Consider the following 17,903-nt stretch of genomic DNA (forward strand, 5'->3'; position numbering starts at 1 on the left):
CTGGCGAAGAGATTCTTGAAGTGAAGAGAGTCTCTCGTCACTTCTCTTGAAGTAGCCCACTTGTCTATAAGATCTCCCTTCTCAGATGTAAACTTAACATATGTTTGACCATTTGGTGTTCACTCACTCTGCGGTAGAGTATCACTTCCTGTTCCTGCTCAAACACAGTGGTGTTTCTGAGTAACTTATTTGCTTAGCAATTTAATTAACAACTTTCAAATACATTCTTCTTTCATAGTATAATCTTCACGTGCTTCATCCGAAGCACACTTTCTGTGTACTCACTACCTAATTTATAGCCAAAGCATTCACTCACTGTCTCTGTACTGTTTCGCTAGCTTAGCTTAGCTCGTAGCCGACTCGTTAGCACCATGGCTACTTCACCTGTCCCTCCTGCACTTTCTTGCTCATTGTGTCAGATGTTTAGTTACTCCTCGCCCTCCTTTAGCAGTAATGATATCTGTAACAAATGTAGCATATTTGCAGCTCTGGAGGCCAGGATTACTGAATTGGAGACTCGGCTTCGCACCCTTCATTCACCCATAGCTAGCCAGGCCCCTGTAGCTGGTGCAGCCGAAGATAGCGTAGGCCCCGCTAGCTGTTCCCCGGCAGACCCCAAGCAGCTGGGGAAAGAGGGCTGCTTTCCCTGGGTCAACACACCTGAATCAAATGATTAGTTCATTACCAGGCTTCTGGAGAACTACAAGGCATGTTGAGGAGGTAATTTAGCCATTTGAATCAGCTGTGTTGGATCAAGGATGCATCTAAAACCGGCAGGACACCGGCCCTCGAGGCCTGGAGTTGCCCACCCCTGATGTAGGGTCTACCTTACAATATACAGGGAGTGCAGAATTATTAGGCAAGTTGTATTTTTGAGGAATAATTTTATTATTGAACAACAACAATGTTCTCAATGAACCCAAAAAACTCATTAATATCAAAGCTGAATGTTTTTGGAAGTAGTTTTTAGTTTGTTTTTAGTTTTAGCTATTTTAGGGGGATATCTGTGTGTGCAGGTGACTATTACTGTGCATAATTATTAGGCAACTTAACAAAAAACAAATATATACCCATTTCAATTATTTATTTTTACCAGTGACACCAATATAACATCTCCACATTCACAAATATACATTTCTGACATTCAAAAACAAAAACAAATAAGCGACCAATATAGCCACCTTTCTTTGCAAGGACACTCAAAAGCCTGCCATCCATGGATTCTGTCAGTGTTTTGATCTGTTCACCATCAACATTGCGTGCAGCAGCAACCACAGCCTCCCAGACACTGTTCAGAGAGGTGTACTGTTTTCCCTCCTTGTAAATCTCACATTTGATGATGGACCACAGGTTCTCAATGGGGTTCAGATCAGGTGAACAAGGAGGCCATGTCATTAGTTTTTCTTCTTTGATACCCTTTCTTGCCAGCCACGCTGTGGAGTACTTGGACACGTGTGATGGAGCATTGTCCTGCATGAAAATCATGTTTTTCTTGAAGGATGCAGACTTCTTCCTGTACCACTGCTTGAAGAAGGTGTCTTCCAGAAACTGGCAGTAGGACTGGGAGTTGAGCTTGACTCCATCCTCAACCCGAAAAGGCCCCACAAGCTCATCTTTGATGATACCAGCCCAAACCAGTACTCCACCTCCACCTTGCTGGCGTCTGAGTGGGACTGGAGCTCTCTGCCCTTTACCAATCCAGCCACGGGCCCATCCATCTGGCCCATCAAGACTCACTCTCATTTCATCAGTCCATAAAACCTTAGAAAAACCAGTCTTGAGATATTTCTTGGCCCAGTCTTGACGTTTCAGCTTGTGTGTCTTGTTCAGTGGTGGTCGTCTTTCAGCCTTTCTTACCTTGGCCATGTCTCTGAGTATTGCACACCTTGTGCTTTTGGGCACTCCAGTGATGTTGCAGCTCTGAAATATGGCCAAACTGGTGGCAAGCGGCATCTTGGCAGCTGCATGCTTGACTTTTCTCAGTTCATGGGCAGTTATTTTGCACCTTGGTTTTTCCACACGCTTCTTGCGACCCTGTTGACTATTTTGAATGAAACGCTTGATTGTTCGATGATCACTGTTGTGTTTACATACACTGCTAAGATGGTGAAGGGTTGCTTACAAGGGGGACTGAATATGAACATATACTCAGTTACCAGTAGGGGGCTCTGTGACTAAGGATGATGGAAGGAGAGAAGAAGTGAAGTGTATGGTGAGATGTAAAATGGCGAACTACTGCTGAATATATACGCTCCATTACAAACCAAGCCATCTCCGTTCTTCTGTCAAAACACCACAAATTGGCGACGAGGATGAGTGCATCAGTTCCGAGTCCACCATCTTTTCTTCCACATGTGGGTGAGCCGCCGATTCCATTTACTACATGGCGGAAAATATTCGACAATTACATGCTAGTAATCAATGCCACGGGAGACGCATGGCCGGATGCTAGGAAACGCGCTGTTTTGCTACACTGCTTGGGCCCGGAGGGACAGCGGTTATTCTACACCTTACCGGAGCAAGGTGATACATATGCTGACGCCATGAGCGCACTAGAGAAGCACTTTGTGCCGAAAGTGAATGTCGTGGCGTGCCGTCATACATTCAGACAGCGTATTCAACGAGCGGATGAGACTGTTTCTCAGTATGTGGTGGCTCTGAGAGCATTAGCTTCATCTTGTAACTTTGGACAAATGGAAAGTGAAATGATAAGAGATCAGTTGATCTCCAATGCTCATCTCAGCGCTGTGAAAGACAAACTGTTACTGGAGGATGAACTCACACTGGATAAGGCTCTAACTATTGCGAGCCAGGTAGAAGCAGCAGTCAAAAACGCTACTCTACTCTCCACACCCGGCTCGTGTCCGACCGCGCCTGTTCAGACAGTCGACGCGGCAAATTCCCACTCTCACCAGAGGAGAGGACCTCGCCCCGCTAAAGGCTGCACTCCAGACCAACGCAAACGGGGAGGTTCAAAGCAGCAGCAGCGGAAGTGCTTCAGGTGTGGTTCTCACAAGCACTTAGCTAATGATAAAAACTGCCCGGCTGCTTCTTCAAAATGCAATAACTGCGGGAAAAAGGGACATTTTGCCAAGGTATGTAAGTCGTCAGTCAGTGAAGTGAGAGAAGTAGTGGTTCCAGAATTGGCAGTACTGTGCGTACAAGATGCTAAAATGATGGCAGCTATTCAAGATAAGCTTACCTGCACTGTCGACATTGAAACTGTACAAGGTGGCTCTAAGACAGTAGAGCTGATAGTAGACACTGGAGCTTCTGTGTCTATTCTGCCAGAAACTATCTACAGACAGTATTTTGCAGACTGTTCACTGGTGCGACCTAAAGTCAAACTAGTTACTTATGCTAAAGATGAGTTGGCTGTGATGGGTTGTCTGCCTGCATCAGTTGCACTGCATGCACAGAATGAAAAAGTTCCTGCTTCCTTCTACATTGTCAAAGCTGGTTCCCCGCTATTAGGCCTCGACCTCATTAGAGCACTGAACGTCTGCATCGTCGGAGGCAAAGTGGACCGTATTCAGGATGAAACTGCAGATGAGCCGGATTCGTCTAACCAGAAGTCTGCTGTGTACAATGTTGATCCTATTCCACCAGCTCAACTTGGATGTGTTAAAGGGTTCATCCATAAAGTACAGGTAAACAACAATGTGCGGCCTGTACGCCAAAAGCTGAGACGCCTGCCATTAAGTGTACGTACAGAGGTGTCAGCAGAACTCTCTCGCTTACTCAAAGCTGGCATAATTGAAAGGATCGATGCAGCTGAGTGGGTGAGTCCTTTGGTCGTGGCCAGAAAGCGAAAAAAGGAGTTGAGACTGTGTGTTGACCTTCGTGAACCCAATAAGAGCATTATTGCTGACTGCCATCCTCTTCCTCATATGGAGGATCTGTTTTCTGACTTGGCAGGTGCCACTCACTACAGCCAGATTGACCTCAGCTCAGCATACCACCAATTACCTTTGCATCCGGAGAGCCGCAAGCTGACTGCTTTCATCACTCATGAGGGACTGTTCCAGTTCACACGTGTCCCATTTGGCCTAGCATCAGCACCTTCGGCGTTCCAGAAAATGATGCAAACGGTCCTGAAAGATCTGCCTGGTGTTCGCAACTACTTGGATGACATCATCGTCTACGGAACATCAAAGGAGGTGCATGATACACGCCTGCAAGCTGTTCTCCAACGTCTCAGAGATGTCGGCCTGCAGATTAATGCTGGGAAAAGTTCCTTCTGCCAGTCACACATCACATTCCTGGGCCATGTAATCTCAAAGGAAGGCCTACGTCCAAGCCAACATCACCTTACTGCTATTGCCGAGGCTCCTGCTCCAAAGGATATGGCTGCATTGCGCTCGTTCCTGGGTTTGTCATCCTGGTTCAGTAAATTTATTCCAGATTATGCTACACTGGTGGAACCACTGCGACAGTTGCTGAAAACAGACATCAAAGTTGAACTCCAGTGGAACGAGGCAGCGCGTGAGAGCTTCAGTGACCTGAAAAAACTCCTTCTGGAAAGTCCCGCACTTGCCGTCTATGACCCTGACTTACCTGCTTTTATCACCACAGACGCATCAGACTATGGGCTAGGCGCTGTGTTGACACAGTTACATCCAGATCAAGTGGAGCGGGTTGTGGCGTTCGCCTCCCGAACACTGTCTCCTGCTGAAAGAAAGTACTCCACCACAGAAAAGGAGGCGTTAGCCTGTGTCTGGGCGGTGGAAAGATGGCGTACATATGTATGGGGCCGCAGATTCACACTTCGTACTGACCACCAAGCTCTTACTACCCTTCTCAGCACCAAAGGTATGAACAGAGCGGGCATGAGAATCGCACGATGGTCTGCAAGGCTGATGTGTTTTCAGTATGATGTGCAGTACCGTCCTGGTGTTCAGAATGTCATCGCAGACTGCCTCTCACGGGTTCCCCTGATGTACTCCAGCACTGACATTGATGCTGAAAAAGACCTTCTCTTGGAGATAGCTGAAGTTTCTCCTCTCTTGACAGCGACACCGTTGACGGATTTTAAAGCTGAATGTGAGGACTGCCCTGACCTTTCTCTGCTGCAACAGGTTATCCGCTCAGGTTGGCCTAAGGTGAAAAGGTCTCTCCCACCTGAGATACAGCCGTATTTCCTGGTGCGACATGAACTTGCTGTGGAATCACCGTTGGTTTTCCGGGGGACACGTCTGGTGGTCCCAAGGTCCCTGCGGGAAAAGGTGATATGCCTCGCACACGAAGGTCACCAGGGCATAGTTCGCACAAAGCAGCAGCTCAGAGAGCTTTACTGGTGGCCATGCATGGATACTCAAGTCCATGCGATTCTGTCATCGTGCTCAGTCTGTCAATTGTGTGACAAAACGGCCAAAACTGCTCCTACTCCCTTACAGCCGGTTCAGTTTCCAGATGGTCCCTTTCAGCATGTGGCCGTTGACATTGTTGGACCTTTTGACCGCGGGTCGCAGGACTGCAGGTTTGCCATCACACTGGTCGATTACTTCAGCAAATGGCCAGAAGTAGCCTTTATTTCATCAGCTACTACAGACACTGTGATTAGGTTCTTGTCTTCAGTTTTTGCACGGGAGGGAAACCCTTGTGAGCTTACCACAGATAATGGACCACAATTCACTTCATCTGCCTTTGCTGATTTCCTGAAGGAAAGGGGCATCAAGCACATCAGAACAAGTGTGTATCACCCTCAAGCGAACGGGTGTGTTGAAAGATTCAACAGAGTGCTGAAGGACTGTGTTCAGGCTGCACAGGTGTCCCAGAAGCTGTGGAAGCCCGCCGTGACAGAGATGCTACAGAATTACCGTGCTACAGCTCATGCAACGACTGGAGCAGCTCCGTTCCAGCTTCTCAGAGGGAGACCCATGAGAACAAAGCTAAATGTCCTGCCGTTTCCCAAAGACACAGGACAGTATGACCAATGCAGGGCCAGAGTCTCTCACCAGCAACGTAAGAGTAAACGCTACACTGATGCAAAGAGGGGGGCAAAACCTCCCCAGCTTGTGGTCGGTGACAGGGTGCGGATACGTAAACCTTTCCGAGTGGGGAAGGGAGAGAGACAGTTCACTGATCCACTGTCAGTGCAGCAACAGACTGGACTGAGCACCTTCATCTTGAGTGATGGAAAGAGATGGAATGCAGCCCGTCTCTCACTCTGCCGCGCAGAGAATGCTGAGCCGTTGCAGGCTGGTGACGAGGTTGAAAATAACACAAGAGAAACTCCTAAAAGACCTTCTGTTCCTAACAGACCGAGACAGTTACCAGCTTGGACCAAGGATTATGTTATGAAATGAGTTTAAAAAAAAAAAAAATGAAAAGAAAAAAAAAGTGAAAAAAACACGCTTGAGCTGTTGGGTGCTAATGTTAAGTTCCATACTGCTAGTTCTGAGGTCCAAGTATAATAGAGGATTGATTTACTGTGATTTATTTGTGAGTTTTGTGACTTAAGGTTGTTAAGTTACTACAGTAACCTTAACGGTACAAGTATTCATTATAAAGGACTATTTAGGCACCATAACAAGATTGTATGTTAAGATCACGGGTATAGTTCAAACACCCAGTAATGTTATAAGTGAAATAGGTATTGAAAATGCTGTCTGGTTGCAAAGTTTACTACTGATAATGTTCTGTGCAAATAGTAATGTTGCCATGCTAAGTAAGTAATACTGAGGTAGTAGAATTCTGTGAGAATGAGGAGAGATGTTGTGTTTACATACACTGCTAAGATGGTGAAGGGTTGCTTACAAGGGGGACTGAATATGAACATATACTCAGTTACCAGTAGGGGGCTCTGTGACTAAGGATGATGGAAGGAGAGAAGAAGTGAAGTGTATGGTGAGATGTAAAATGGCGAACTACTGCTGAATATATACGTTCCATTACAAACCAAGCCGTCTCCGTTCTTCTGTCGAAACACCACAATCACGCTTCAGAAGCTTTGCAATTTTGAGACTGCTGCATCCCTCTGCAAGATATCTCACTATTTTTGACTTTTCTGAGCCTGTCAAGTCCTTCTTTTGACCCATTTTGCCAAAGGAAAGGACGTTGCCTAATAATTATGCACACCTGATATAGGGTGTTGATGTCATTAGACCACACCCCTTCTCATTACAGAGATGCACATCACCTAATATGCTTAATTGGTAGTAGGCTTTCGAGCCTATACAGCTTGGAGTAAGACAACATGCATGAAGAGGATGATGTGGACAAAATACTCATTTGCCTAATAATTCTGCACTCCCTGTAAAGCGCCTTGAGGCGACTGTTGTTGTGATTTGGCGCTATATAAATAAAATTGAATTGAATTGAATTGAAGAATTCGCTTCCTCCTTTAAATGTGAGACACCTAGCTCAACAGAAGGAGCATCATCATCACAAACATCAGGATCAGTCAGGATATTTAACTCAACTAATTTTTCTAAGATAGTACTCATAATTTTTTTCTTCACCGGAATATGAAAGTGGGCTTCAATGCTCAACAAGTCATCCTTACGACACAACTCCACTTTCTCATAACTTGGAGCATGAATGAAATCTTGTAAATCAAAACCAATACTTAAATACAAGGCACTATACAACATTGTATCAAACAAACGAGTTGTCCACAGCTCTGGAAAAGAGATCCTGGATGAGCCCCCACTTGTGTTACGCCTCCTCATTGACAGGAGGGGGTAACACAACAACTCCAATAAGTCAGTATAAGTGTTGTAGCAGATTAGAGTTATTTGTGAGAAATACGTAATTTCCCAAAAAACAGTATAATAACTATAATTCAGAATAATGGCATTTTACTAAAGTTCACATGCGTGTGAAGGCAGACAGACACACACACAATGGAAAAATCAGGAAACATGGAACAGTACACAAACGACAGTGTCTCCAGGGTACCTTAAAAAGGAATGAGCATGACTATAAGCAGCCTATGTCGATCATTATGCAAAAATTAACTATGAGCCAGAATTTTCTTCTTTTTGTTAAAACTTTTTTTTTCATTTATATTCAACTTACTCTTAGCTGCTGTGTGATTTCTCTACAAGTAGAGAGTAGCCATACTTGGGTAGTATATACACCCTGTTTGACTCCAATGTCACGTGGTTTACCTTACTGCGACTCCTGGCAAATAGCTCCACCACTTCTGTCCTAAACTGGTCGTGGTTCTTATTCAGGAAATGATGAACCTGGAAAAAGATGGTTACATTATTTTTTTAAATTAAACATTAATACGCACACTGTATATAACAGGGTGGTCAATACCTGATAAGTGACAGGTCCAGCATAGTGGTAAATAGTGAAGACTGGCAAAGGGTTCCTGGGCTTGGCATAGTAGGGGCTGTTTCCATGATGGTAGTGGCACTTCTGGAGGAATGTGTGGTCAGTGGCCTGTCAGGGACATACCCCCACAACCATCCCAGAAGAACAATTATGCTTTACTTTAAAGTTAAAACAACAACAACACAGAGATGTAGAGAAAAAGGAAAAAGCACTAGAGATTGTGTACAAAAGATAGGAGCACCTTGAAACATGAAGCTAATGTGAATGCCTTTTTACCTGGATTCTTTTTAACAGTCACCAGGGCAACTGCTCTGGTTGCAAAAAACTATCCCACAATTCACTGGTTATTCCAGGCAATTCTGTGGAATCTCTGCAGAGGCCCCTTTACAGCAGTGTTGATTGTATTAGCGTGCACCTCTTGCTTGCACACACTGTGCAAGCTAGCACCGGACAAAACAGTTATGAAGATTGCACTGTATGTGCTATATGTCATGTATCTTGTAGCCTTGTAGCCTGTTGCACTTGTAACTTGTTGTTGTTGTCACATTTAATTTGAATGGATTAGAATATTAATTTATGTTCCATATTACAGTTTGCAATATTATTATATAATTTTTGCATAATTGAGTTTATTATATAATTAAATGCTTCATTATTATTTTTCTCAGAATTTTATGTGTTATATTTAAGTTGCTTACTATGCCACGCTGTGAGAAGTAATTTTATTTCATACCTGGCTTTATTTACAGTGGGATGTTTTTAAGAGTAACAAGCTCCTTCTTCCTCTTTCACCATGAATTGCAATGTGTCCACCAGACTTACATACCTCACTAGATGTGAGTGGGATGTGACTGGTTCTGTTTTGGTTAAGTCCTAAGTAGTCGTGATTTTGAACTGTTGTAGTCCTGTTTAATACCGGATCAGTTCTGGATTGGATTTAGGCCTGGAGACTAGTGGCTAGGCCACTGCAGAACCTTGATATCCTTCTTACAGGATAACCACTCCTTGGTTATCCTGGCTGTGTGCTTTGGGTCATTGTCAGTTGGAAGACCCAGCACGACCCATCTTCAATGCTCTGACCGACAGAAGGAGGTTGTGGCTCAAAATCTCACAATACATGGCCCCATTCATCCTCTCCTTAATACAGTGCAGTCACCCTGTCCCCTTCACTGAAAAGCACCCCCAAAGGATGATGTCATCCTTCTTTTTCCTCCAAACACAGCGAGTGAAGTTGAGACCAAAAAGTTCTATTTTGGTCTCATCTGACCACATGACTTTCTCCCAGAAGGGCCCTGGACATGTGATGACTTGAGAGGGGAACCTTCCATGCAAAGCATGACTTCAGCTGTGTCAAAACCACCCGGGGGATTAATAAAGTTTTATTTCATCTAATCTAATCTAATAACTTTAATGTCAGCCAAACCGATTTACTCACAAACAAATAAAATACTGAAAAAAGCCCAACAATAACATTTTTAGGTTATCTACGTGACTTATATATTATGTTTAACTTGAGTAGCGAAAGACTGCAAAGAGCTGAAAATGATGTGCCGGGAGTTTCGTCGAGCCATTCTCGGCGGCTCCAGTGACCCTCAAGCTCCTGGCTAGCTATCGAGCTGGTGGGTAGCAGACGTCTCCGAAAATGTCGGAACACTTTTGCAAATGTGTGATATCTTGGTGAACCGAGCAGATATTTGAAGTTTACGTAGCTACATTCTCACCTGAAAATATGTTAAAACTTTATTTTGTGACCCAGAAAGAGTAATAAGAGTAATATTAAAAACTTAGTAGCAGCCGCCATTGTTGAAGACTGGAATTGGCTGGGCCGCGCTATGAATTCTGGGATATGGTGGACCACGAAGGACACACCCAACCCATCCTTCAAATTCGGGGAAAAGGAGGAGACATTTGTCGGCTGCATTCGGAGGAGCCTACGAATTTGGACAGCCTTCGTCACGTTGCTGTGACGTAATCGGCCTACAAATGCGGCCTCAGGACGATGCAGCCCATGAATTTGGACACTCCCATGACAGCGTAGTGTTCTACCGACACTGACCTTTGACACCGTGGTCCCAGTTCTCTTCATGTCATTGACCAGCTCCTCCAGTGCAGTTCTGGGCAGATTCCTCACCTTTCTAATCATCAGTGATACCCCAAAAGGTGAGATCTTCCATGGAGCCCCAGTCCGAGGGAGACTGACAGTCGTCTTTAGCCTCTTCCATTTTCTAACAATTGCACCAACAGTTGATATATTTTCACCAAGCTGCTTGGCAATTGCCACGTAGCCCTTTGCAGCCTTGTGGAGGTCCACAATTTTGTCTCTGATGTCTTTTGACAGCTCTTTGGTCTTGCCCATCGTAGTAGTTGGAGTCTGACTGACTGTTGGGTGGACAGGTGTCTTTAAAGTGCTCAGACAGTGGGGGGCGCTCGTGTGCAGCTATGGAGTAGACGTGTTTTCTGTGCTCTCCGTGCCTTCTCACTCATAAAGTTGCACTTTAAGTTTATTTCTAGCTGGGTAGTTTTAAAATCTGTTTCGCGGACTGTCGGAGCCGATCTTTTGTCATCATGCCGAAGAAAGATGAGAGCCAGAGGGATACGTCCAAGGCGAGCCAGTCGGCGGCAGGTAATGATGCCATATTAGCGGCTATCGCTAACCATGGAGCTGAGCTTTCCAAAATAACCTCGCTCGTGGACGGGTTGAAGAAGTCTGTTGAGGGCCGTCTCGATGCAATTGATGCAACGCTAACTTCTCTCCAGAAGAAATATCATGAGTCTGAGCGCCGGTTTGAAGACCTTGATGAAGCTATGTCCGCTAACGATAGCCGATTAGCAGCGCTGGAAGCATCGTGCAAAGAGCTACAGGTGGTTAACACTCTCCTCAAAGCTAAGATCAACGATCTGGAGGGGCGCTCTCGCCGACTCAACGTGAGGATTGCTGGAGTTAAGGAAGGGGATGAGAAAGGCAGCCCTACCGACTTCGTTGCTAACCTACTTCCAGAGCTTTTGGGTCGTGAGAACTTCAGCAGGCCGATAAAAATAGACCGAGCCCACCGTAGCCTGAGACCGAAGCCACAGCCCAATGAACGGCCACGTGTCATCATCGCTAAAGTCCACAACAACCGTGATGTGTTTGACATACTACGACTCAGCAGGCAAAGGTCTCCTTTGCCGTACCGCGGAGACAGAGTTTCCATTTTTCCTGATTACACTGCGGAGGTCTCGGCGCAGCGGCAGGCCTTTGGTGGTGTGAGGAAGCGGCTGATTGACGCCGGTGCTAAGTGCTCTCTTCGCTTTCCCGCAAAGCTCCATGTCGAATATAACAACACATCGAAGACTTTTATGTCGCTGGAGGAAGCTGCACGGTTTGCTGACTCCATTGGCTCTGCAAATGAATAATAATTCACAAGTGACTTACTAATTTCACGACATGTTTACATATTTGCGCATTTTCTGCAGTAATGTTCTCTACCCAGCTATGTTGAATGTTTTGATCCAACATCTTTGTCCTCAGCTGATCAATGCGCAATATCAAGGTTTTTTTGGTTTGCATACTGTGATTTACATACTGTAGAGTACATGTCTTTCCCGCACTGAAACGGTGTACAGTGCCTATTTTGCCTATTGGGTTTTGCTTCTACAGTATTTGTGTTACGTTGTGATATTGGGAATATGCACGTTTCTGTATGCTCTGTCTCATTTCTGCATATTTGCAGTTTTGTTGCAACGGTTAAAGTTTTATGTCCATCTAGATATTTGAGTTGGATCTTTCGTACTTGGTGCACAATTTTGTTTTTCAGGTTTGTTAAATAGATTATATGTGGGGCGCACGGGGCTCCATGGTATTTTTTTTTGAGTATTAGCGTTCAGTCAGGCTGGCCCTGGTTCCCGGCTGCCTCCCTGTTGGATATTGGGGGTGTTCCGCTATCTTTTTTTCTGCGGTTTGTGGGGTGGGTGGGGGTGGGAGGGGGGGGGTCTACATGTTTCTAAATATGTGTCGTTTTTGTTTTTTGATGTAAGTGCCAGCTCTTTATTTGTCAAACCTCAAAGCCTTCATTTTGTCCTTCCACATCGTCGTACACCATCCACTCACTTAAGCTGGGGATGAGCCACATCACTTTTACGACCTGGAATTGTCGGGGTATGGGCAAAGCTCTTAAACGTGGTAAAGTATTTTCGCATTTAAAATCTCTGTCTTCTGATATAATTTTTTTACAGGAGACCCATATCCAACCTTCAGAGCAGAGGCGATTAAGATCGGTATGGGTGTCACAGGTGTACCAGTCCGCCTTTTCTTCCAGGGCGAGAGGGGTTGCCATTCTTGTTCGCAGAACTATTCCTTTTATATTCAAAACTCAGATATGTGATCCAGGTGGGAGGTTCATACTTGTTACAGGTACAGTCAACTCCACCCCTGTAGTCCTCTTGAACATCTATGCCCCTAATTTTGACAACCCTGACTTCTTTAGTAAAATATTCAATCTTGTCTCACAATACAATGACCATAATATCATTATCGGTGGTGATTTTAATTGTTATTTCGATCCATTGTTGGATAGGTCCTCTGCGTCCCTGGCCCCAACCTTGAGAGCTGTTTCTGTACTCAATACTCTTACTAAATCTTTGGACTTGGTTGACATTTGGAGGCACCAGCATCCGTTAGAAAAGCAATACTCTTTCTTCTCCCCTGTCCATGGCAGTTTCAGTAGAATTAACTATTTTCTTATTGATTCCAGGCTTATTTCGAAAGTGGTTAGTTCCACTTATCACAGTATTTTAGTTTCGGACCACGCACCTCTCTCAATGGTAATTGACTTCAACCTATATACCCCCCAATACAATTGGAAATTTAACCCCTCTTTATATCTAAATAACTCTTTTACGGTTTACCTATCTACTAAAATCGCAGAATTTTTACAATTTAATGATAATGGTGCAGTTTCAGACTCGGTTTTGTGGGAGTCCTTTAAAGTCGTTATTAGAGGTCATATTATTGCTTATCAAGCTTCTCAGAAGAGGGACAAACTCAGGCTGCGTACTAATATTGAGGCAGAGCTGGCTGTGTTGGAGGAGAAGTATCGCGATACCGGGGCTGCTGACACACTTAATACCATTCTCAAATTGAAATATGACTACAACCACATGTTGGGGGAGCAGGTCATGAATTGTATTCGTCGATTAAAACAGAAGCATTTTGAGCTTGGTGAAAAGGCTGACAAGGTGCTTTCCAGACAGCTGAAGGGCATTCAAGCTGAAAGGGCAATACACAGAATTCTCTCTGCAACTGGCCAGTTGCTGTCTGATCACAAGCAGATAAATGACAGATTTCGCAGTTTTTATTGTCAGTTATACACATCTAGTACCATGGCCACAGTTGCTGAAATCACCAATTTTCTTAATGCTTTAGACATCCCGACTCTTCCTGAGGCTGCACGGGGCTTACTCGATGCAGACTTTACGCTGGAGGAAATTAGAAATGCAATCTGCTCCTTTCCTAATGGAAAAGCTTGTGGTCCGGACGGTTTCGGGATAGAGCTTTATAAGACACATATTGACGTTATCGCTCCCCTGCTACTTCGGATGGTAAATTGCGCAGTGTTAAACGGCTCATTCCCTCATTCTTTCTACGATGCCCATATATGTCTCCTCCTGAAAAAAGACAGAGACGAAACTAATGTTTCTTCCTATCGTCCCCTAAGTCTTCTCAACTCGGACCAAAAGATAATTGCTAAAGTCCTAACCAACCGGTTAAATAAGCATATAGGCTCTATAATTCATCCGGACCAATCGGGTTTTATCCCCAATAGATTCTCTTTTTCTAATACTAGATGTCTCTTAAATGCGATGTACTCAACGACACTGCCCAATTCTGCGGTGATTTCACTCGATGCCCAGCAGGCTTTTGACCAGGTGGAATGGATTTATTTGTTTGCTACTCTTGAAAAATTTGGTTTTGGGTCGAATTTTTTGAATATGATTAAGTTGCTTTACGCTTGCCCTCGTTCCTCGGTCCTTACCAACCATGAGAGGTCGCTCCCGTTCCTCTTACACCGTGGGACAAGGCAGGGTTGTTGCCTCTCTCCAATGCTTTTTGCTTTAGCTCTTGAGCCGTTGGCCATTGCCATCAGAGCCAATTCCCATATCTCTGGTATAAATTGTGGCACGTCAGAGTACACCATCGGTCTGTATGCAGATGATATCGTATTGGTTCTTTCAGATTTAAAGATCTCCCTTCCTCCACTTCTTAAGCTGATTGACAGCTTTGGCCACCTATCAGGGTTCACCATAAATTGGAAGAAGTCTGTTCTTATGCCGCTGTCGTCTGGTCTGGGCCCTGATTTCCTGTCTAGTTTGCCCTTTAAGGTCTCCCAGGATTATTTTTCATACCTGGGTATTAACATCCCTAGGAACTTAAAACTCCTCTTCAGGCTTAATTATTCGGTTCTAACTGATGAGCTCAAGTGTATGATAGATAGGGGGAAACTTCTCCCACTTTCAATGATTGGCCGTATCAATATAATCAAAATGGTTGTGCTCCCTAAATTCATGTACCTATTCCAGAACGTTCCTATTTTTCTCAGGTCTTCCTTTTTCAAAGTGTTGGATGCAATTATCATGCCTTTTGTTTGGGCCTACAAGCCCCCGCGCATCTCGAAGTCTCACTTGCAAAAGCCCTCGGACGAGGGTGGTCTGGGCCTTCCAGTTTTCAGACATTATTACTGGGTCTGTAATGCCAGAGCCTGGGTCTTCTGGAATCTGTCTATAGTTGGTGATACTGTGGGATGCAGGTCCAGCCCTAAATGGCTCGAATTGGAGCTTAGCACTGCTATCGACCACACTGGAGCATCCTTGCCAGCTATCTTATTTTCAAAATCGGTTATTAAAAGTGCATGTGATGACTTTATTCTTTGCAACTCCATAAAAATATTGAATCAAATTAAGAGAATCTTGAACCTCCCGGTAGTGTCAACTTTTGCCCCGATCTGCCACAATCCTAGCTTTACGCCTAGTACAATGGATGCTGCTTTCAAACAATGGCCTGTCAAAGGGTTAATTGCTATAAAGGATCTTTATATTGACAATCATTTTGCCTCTTTTGCTCAGCTTCAGACAAAGTACAATCTCCCTACAAGTCATTTTTTTCGGTACTTACAAATTAGGAATTATGTCAAGCAAGCATTCTCAAATTTAGATACCATCCCCATACAGCATGTCTTTTACAATATGATGAACGAACCTCCCACCTCAAAACACTTAATTTCTCGGCTTGTCAACCTTTTTTCTTCGGCAGCCCCCTCTTGCCATATTAAAGAGGCTTGGACAAGGGACACTGGTTTGGTTATCTCTGACGATCTATGGGCTGAAGTGTTAAGTCGGATAAAACTATGCTCTGTTAACGCCTGGCTTCAGTTAATTCAATTTAAGGTTGTCCATAGACTGCACTATTCCAAAACCAAATTGAACAAGATTTTTCCTAACGTTTCCCCCAAATGTGATAAATGTAAACTTGTGGACGGTACTCTTGGCCATCTTTTTTGGTCCTGTTCTACGCTTACAGCCTTTTGGACTAGTATTTTTAGTTTCTTTAGCACTGTTTATGATAGGCAACTGTATCCTGACTGTCTTATGGTGATCCTGGGCTGCTCCGACGACTCCTTGGCACTTCCCTTTGCTGTTCAACAGGCCCTCATGTTTGGTATGGTGATTGCCAAACGTCTGATTCTGGGGGAGTGGAAATCTGCCTCCCCTCCCTGCTTCAAGAGGTGGCTCGAGGAGATGGTCTCCTGTCTATACCTGGAAGAAATTCGGTTCTCTACGTCTGATTCCATGGAGAAGTTCAGGAAGATATGGGGGCCCTTTATAGACCTCATTAAGAAGGACAGTCCACGCCCTGGGTCCTGACCACGTTGTTTTAACTGCTTGCATTCTGAGCTGTTGCCCATAACTGTTTTTGCATGATTGTTATCAGCTCCTCCTAGCGATCTTTGGATTTGATCTTGTGGATTGGACTCACTAGATTGTGAGTTGTTTGACATGTATACCAGTTGCTTTGTTTGCTTCTCTGCTGTTTTTAATAAGTGCTGGCCATGTACCCTGTTGTGTGGTTTGTTGCTCTGTTTTGTTTTTTTGTTTGTTTGTTTTTTGGTTGTTATTGTCTTTATTGTCTGTGTTCTTCTGTCCCGCTGTTTGTGAATGTGTAAAAAAATTTTGAAACTTGCATAAATAAATACATAAAAAAAAAAGAAAAAAAAAAAGATGCAAAACCTGTATGCATGTCGTGGTCCTAATATCGGTTGGCTTTGTTGATCCCGTTTGTGTTTTGAGTGTAACAGCCCTCTCCCTTGGCCAGTTCCCGCTGTGTTTTTCCCCATGTGTCCCTGTGAGTTGTCTTGCAAGTTCCTGGTAGGCGGGGTTAATCAGTGCAACTGAAAGCACCTGACCAGTCTCCTTGAAGCATTTAAGAGCTGACTGTTTCAGCTCTTCTCCATTCAGGGAGACAATTCATTGTGTTATTTGTTCGGTTAGCTTTGGCCTGATTGTTTTAGATTTTATTCTATACAACATCAGGCATTCTTAGCATTCAATAACCCATCCAGATACTGATACACCAAGAACACTGATTAGCAAACCTCATGGAGTACTACAGTTTTCTACTTTATTTGGTTAATAATTTTGTACGTTTTGGTCCAAGTGGTGTCTTTTTAATTATTTGTCATGACCCTCAGGCTGGACTCTGACACTAAGTTCTTCATTTCCTCATGCCAACTGTATTGCCCTGTCTCAGTTTTCAGGGGTTTTTTTGGTTACTTCCTGTTATTAATGTTAAAGTCCTTATTCCCCATGGAAGTGCATCAGTGCCTATGGAATTGGCAACTTGCACATCTGAAAGGGCGCTATGAAAGCTGCAAAGTATATGCAGGTCCAGACGATGTCTTTTTCAGGGAAGGCTTTGCATATAAGAACAGTAGAAGAGTCTGGCTGCTAAAATTACTTGCCTGCAATCATAAAATGAAAATAGTGCATTTTCTCAGTTTAAATAGTTAATGTGTTGTCTATGTTCTGTTGTAAATAAAATATGGATTTGTGAGATAAAAAAAAAAAAAAAAAAAAAGAGCTCAGACAGTGGCTACTAATTTAGATTAATAAGTGGAGTAGGAGTGGACTTTTGAAAGACATATTAACAGGTCTTTGAGAGCCAGAATTCTTGCTGATTGCCAGGTTGTAAAGTACTTATGTGCAGCAGTGCAATATAAATAAATTCTTTAAAAATCAAACAAATAATTCTTGAATTTTTTTTAAATGCTGTCTCTCACAATGGGAATGCACCTACAATGTGAATTTCACACCCCTCCATGATTTCTAAGTGGGAGAAATTGCAAAATCGCAGGGTGTTCAAATACTTATGTTCCTCACTGTAAACCTCTAATTCAGACACAGACCATTTGTAAAAACAGTACAAGTGTGGACCGTGGAAGCCACCACAGCCCTACAGGACTGTTTTGACCACACGGTTTTGGGTATATGTGCAGAAGGATCAGACTTGGAGGGCCACACATCTGCCATACTCTCATACAACTTTTGTACTGAGAGTGTAACAACAACAAAGACTGTTAAAGTGT

General features: G+C 44.0%; 1 protein-coding gene across 6 annotated transcripts in view; it reads right to left on the reverse strand.

Annotated features, from left to right (window-relative positions):
- Positions 1-17,903, reverse strand: part of myo15b (myosin XVB) — a 126,915-nt gene that overhangs the window by 78,577 nt on the left and 30,435 nt on the right. For 5 of the 6 annotated variants that reach the window (XM_082543878.1, XM_082543877.1, XM_082543880.1 and 2 more), the window contains 2 exons: positions 8,269-8,394; positions 8,115-8,192 (listed from right to left, as the gene is read on the reverse strand). In XM_082543878.1, coding sequence (XP_082400004.1) covers positions 8,115-8,192; positions 8,269-8,394 — 204 coding nt within the window. Of the gene's footprint in view, positions 1-8,114; positions 8,193-8,268; positions 8,395-10,342; positions 10,658-17,903 lie in introns of those variants that run through there. The other variant, XM_082543881.1, reaches the window with a different exon arrangement.

This window comes from Aulonocara stuartgranti, assembly GCF_965226115.1.
Source record: "Aulonocara stuartgranti genome assembly, chromosome: 8".
Classification (NCBI taxonomy): Eukaryota; Metazoa; Chordata; class Actinopteri; order Cichliformes; family Cichlidae; genus Aulonocara; species Aulonocara stuartgranti.